At 51.3% G+C, this 4930-nt stretch overlaps 1 protein-coding gene across 2 annotated transcripts in view; it reads left to right on the top strand.

Annotated features, from left to right (window-relative positions):
• Positions 1-3344, top strand: part of DUSP26 (dual specificity phosphatase 26 (putative)) — an 18093-nt gene extending 14749 nt beyond the window's left edge. For both annotated transcript variants that reach the window (XM_011966498.1, XM_011966499.1), the window contains 2 exons: positions 923-1137; positions 2461-3344. In XM_011966498.1, coding sequence (XP_011821888.1) covers positions 923-1137; positions 2461-2660 — 415 coding nt within the window. In that variant the 3' untranslated portion in view covers positions 2661-3344. The remainder of the gene's footprint in view (positions 1-922; positions 1138-2460) is intronic.
• The last annotated feature ends 1586 nt before the right edge of the window (positions 3345-4930 follow it).

Below are 4930 nucleotides of genomic sequence, written 5' to 3'. Positions count from 1 at the left end.
ATCATGAGGTCAGGAGTTCAAGACCAGCCTGGCCAACATGGTGAAATCCCATCTCTACTAAAAATACAAAAATTAGCTGGGCATGGTGGTGGGCACCTGTAATCCCAGCTACTCAGTAGGCTGAGGCGGGAGATTTGTTTGAACCTGGGAGGCAGAGGTTGCAGTGAGCCGAGATTGCACCATTGCACTTCAGTCTGGGAGACATAGCAAGACTCTGTCCCCCACTCTCCCCCTCAAAAAAATGAAATCTGCTTCCCTGGGGCTTTAATTCCTTGATCCTGATTCTCACCTTGAGAACCCTACAGATCCAAGACAATCCCAATTCCAGAAAACACACTTTCAGTTCTATTATGGCTATTTTTACCCTATCCCCTTAGTCTTCTCTTCTCCAAGCAAAATATCCCCTATACCTTCAACCACGGCTCACAAGACAAGACTCCAAGTCATTGCCCATCTTGATTCCTCCCTTCTGGGTCACTAGTAAGTAAAATAGTATGCTTAGGCCAATAGTAGGATCCAGGAGGCCAGGCATGATGGCTCACGCCTGTCATCCCAGCACTTTGGAAGTCTGAGGTGGGAGGATGACTTGAGGTTCAACTCCTTGAACTCAAGGAGTTCAAGACCAGCCTGGCCAACATGGTAAAACCCGATCTCTACCAAAGATACAAAAAGCATCTGGATGTAGTGGCATGTGCCTGTAATCCCAGCTACCCGAGAGGCTGAGGCAGGAGAATCGTTTGAACCCAGGAGATGGAGGCAGCAGTGAACACTATAGCCTAGGAAGCAGAATGAGACTCCATCTCAAACAAACAAACAAAAAAGAATCAACAATAGGATTCAGGAAATGAACAGGGTGTACTCAAGGGACTCTTCCCCAACAACCTGTCTTTCCTACTCTTCCTTTAACCTCTACTCAATGCAGGGATATGGCTAGCAACCGCCGGGAGCTTCGCCGCCTGGGCATTACGCACGTCCTCAATGCCTCACACAGCCGGTGGCGAGGCACGCCCGAGGCCTATGAGGGGCTGGGCATCCGCTACCTGGGTGTTGAGGCCCACGACTCGCCAGCCTTTGACATGAGCATCCACTTCCAGACGGCGGCTGACTTCATCCACCGGGCACTGAGCCAGCCAGGAGGTAGGAGGGGAATGCCAGGAGCAGGAAAGAACAGGGTACCTGGAATTTGGGGAAGTCCAAGGGTCTGAGAGTGGAGTGAGATTTTAGTGACATCACAAAACGCTCAGGATCTTGTTAAGAAAGAAAAAAATATCTCAACCATTTTTTTAAAGCAATACAGAAAAAGACAAGAAGGAAATTATCAAAAATGTTAAGAGTGTCAAGTTATACCTGGGTGGCATGATTATATGTGATCGGTGTTTTCTTTTTTTTTTTTTTCGAGATGGAGTCTTGCTCTGTCGCCCAGGCTGGAGTGCAGTGACGTGATCTCGGCTCACTGCAACCTCCACCTCCCGGGTTCAAGTGATTTTCCTGCCTCAGCCTCCCGAGTAGCTGAGATTACAGGGGCGTGCCACCACATCCAGCTAATTTTGCATTTTTAATAGAGACGTGGTTTCACCATGTGTGCCAGGCTGGTCTCGAACTCCTGACCTCAGGTGATCCACCCGCCTCGGCCTCCCAAAGTGCTAGAATTACAGGCGTGAGCCACTGCACCCAGCCAGCAGGAGGATTTCTTGAGCCTAGGAATTAGAGGTTGTAGTGAGCTATGATTGTGCCACTACACTCAGCCTGAGAGGCAGAGCAAGACCCTGTCTCTAAATACATACATATATTCAATGGTTGAGAATAACAAGCTAGAATGGTGGGGAGATAGAGGAAGGGGCTGGTAACGACAGTGTTTTCAAGTGATTCATTCACGCTACTCTACGCAAAGCTGGCTCTTACATCAGTGGTGGGTCTCCACCTTTGACCCCTTTCAGGTTTATGGACACTGAGCCACTGCATGTCACCTTTCTCTCATTCTGTCCAGGCCTCTCCCCTTTTGCCAGGGATCTGCATTCGTAACATCCACTCATCTGCACCCATTCCTGTCTTCACGCACCTGTACTTACCTGTCTTCCTTTTCCCTGTCCATGTTTTTTGAGCTGGAGTTTCGCTTTTGTTGCCTGGGCTGGAGTGCAATGACATGATCTTGGTTCACTGCAGCCTCTGCCTCCTGGGTTCAAGCGATTCTGCTGCCTCAGCCTCCTGAGTAGTTGGGATTACAGGCATGTGCCACCACGCCCAGCTGATTTTTATATTTTTATTAGAGACGGGGTTTCACCATGTTGGCCAGGCCTGTCTCAAACTCCTGACCTCAGGCGATCTGCCCCCTTCGGCCTCCCAACGTGCTGGAATTACCGGCGTGAGCCACTGTGCCCAGCCCCATGTCACCCTTTCCCCAGCCTCCTCCAAGCTGCCACAAGCAGTCTCGAAGCTCTCTCTCTGTGTCTCTCCTCTCAGGGAAGATCCTGGTGCATTGTGCCGTGGGCGTGAGCCGATCTGCCACCCTGGTACTGGCCTACCTCATGCTGTACCACCACCTCACCCTTGTGGAGGCCATCAAGAAAGTCAAAGACCACCGAGGCATCATCCCCAACCGGGGCTTCCTAAGGCAGCTCCTGGCCCTGGACCGCAGGCTGCGGCAGGGTCTAGAAGCATGAGGGGAGGGGGAGAGAGGTCAGGCCAGGCCTGTGGGTGGGTCCCTGGCTCCCAGCTGGAGATAGGAGGCCCAGGTGGCGGGTAGCAGGAGGCCCAGATCACCCATCCTCCCCTGGGGTCAGGAGAGGCCGAGTCCCTGGCCACTGTCACTCTTTGTGGGAGGGGACGGGGAGTGAGGTTGGGCAGTGTGGTGGATGGGCACCCAGGAAGGGTTGACCAGGGAAGGAGGCAGCTAGGCTGTAGATGAAACATGGTCCTGGGATGCAAACACCGCTGGGATCTGGCCAGGGTGCTCCCCGGGATTCACAGTCCCTTCCCCTCTTTGTGCCCAAGTGTTCCCCTCTCTCCCTCACCAAAACAAAAGGGCCATCTCTGCCCTGCACTTGTGCAGAAAGTCAGGGATGCAGCAGGCATGAATGCAATGGTGTAGAGTAGTGTGAAACCCCTAGCATAGAGACAGACAGCGAAGAGATAGCGTCAAAAGCTTGCAGAACCAGAGAGAGAACCCCACAGACTTTCCACTACAAGCACAGGAGGAGGTAGCTAGCGTGTGAGGGTTGGCACTAGGCCCACGGCTGCTGCTTGGGGCCAAAAATGTACAGAGGTGCATGGCTGGCAGTCTTGAGATGGTCACTCGCTTACTGGATCCAAGTGTCTCGAGGAAAAATAAAGATCATGAAAAAGAAGAGAGTTTCTTGAAGTCATTAACAGTTTGAAAGAGTTCTAGGCCTCTCTCCTGGGAACCCCAGCCTTGCTGGAGAAAAGGACAGTTCCTGACTCCCTCGTATCCTCCACCAGCCTTCAAACCTCTGCCAGCTCTTCTCATGCCCTTTCTCCCAAGTCCAATTTCATGCTCCTACAGCGATATCTTGGGCTGTTGTTTCCAGGTAGTCCACAAAGGGGCAGCAAAGGACCAGAAATTTCAGGTTTGCAACAAACTCTGTTGCTGTTCAGAGGGCACACCCTGTGCCTTCGGAGTTTAGAAGAGGTCTCTAGGCCGGGCGTAGGGGCTCACGCCTGTAATCCTAACACTTTGGAAGGCTGAGGCGGGTGGATCACCTGAGGTCAGGAGTTCAAGACCACCCTGGCCAACATGGCGAAACCCCATCTCTCCTAAAACTACAAAAATTAGCCGGGCATGGTGGTGCACACCTGTAATCCCAGCCAGGAGGCTGAGGAAGGAGAATGGCTTGAACCCCAGAGGTGGAGGTTGCAGTGAGTCGAGGTTGCGCCACTACACTACAGCCTGCGTGATGGGAGCGAGACTCTATCTCAAAAAAAAAAAAAAAAATTGGTCTCTATTCACATACCTTGGTGTTAAGAAATATAACACCACTAGGCATGGTGGTTCATGCCTATAATTCTAGCACTTTGGGAAACCGAGGCGGGCCAATTGTTTCAGCCCAAGAGTTTGAGATCAGCCTGGGAAACATGGCAAGACCCTATCTCTATAAAAATTAAAAATTAGCCAGGTGGGGTAGAGCATGCCTGTAGTCCCAGCTACTTACGAGGCTGACTTGGGAGGATGGCTTGAGCCCAGGAGGTTGAGCCTACAGTAGCTGTGATGGCATCATGGCATTCCAGCCTGGGCAACAGACCAAGGCCATGTCTCGAAAAGAAATGAAAAGAAAGAAAAGAAAAGAAAAAGAAAAGAGGCTGGGTGTGGTGGCTCATACGTGTAATCCCAGCACTTTTGGAGGCCGAGGTGGGTGGATCACTTGAGATCAGAAGCTCGAGACCAGCATGGCCAACATGGTGAAACCCTGTCTCTACTAAAAATACAAAAATCAGCTGGGCATGGTGGTGCACACCTGTAATCCCAGCTACTCGGGGGGTTGAGGCAGGAAAATCACTTGAACCCGGGAGGTGGAGATTGCAGTGAGCGGAGATCACGCCACGGCACTCCATCCTGGGAGACAAAGCTAGACTCCATCTCAAAAAGAAAGAAGAAAGAAAGAGAGAAAGAGAGAGAGAGAGAGGGAGGGAGGGAGGGAAGGAGGGAAGAAAGGAAGAAAGGAAAGAAAGAAAGAAAAGAGAAAAGAAAATACAGGGGACAAAAAAAAAGTCACTTAATTTAGCTGTATGTCCAGTCCCAAAGTATAGAACTCAGAACCTTAAAGTTGGTAGGTGCCTTCATAGATTATCCATTTTCACTCTCCTCAGTCATGGTCTTGCTCTGTCGCCCAAGCTGGGTTGGGGTGATCTTGGCTCACTGCAACCTCCGCCTCCTAGGCTCAAGCAATTCTCCTGCCTTGGCCTCCTGAGTACCTGG

The sequence above is a fragment of the Mandrillus leucophaeus genome, unplaced genomic scaffold (assembly GCF_000951045.1).
Source record: "Mandrillus leucophaeus isolate KB7577 unplaced genomic scaffold, Mleu.le_1.0 Scaffold761, whole genome shotgun sequence".
Lineage (NCBI taxonomy): Eukaryota > Metazoa > Chordata > Mammalia > Primates > Cercopithecidae > Mandrillus > Mandrillus leucophaeus.
The sequence above is the reverse complement of the archived record's forward strand: the minus strand, read 5'-3'. Positions and strand labels throughout refer to the sequence as shown.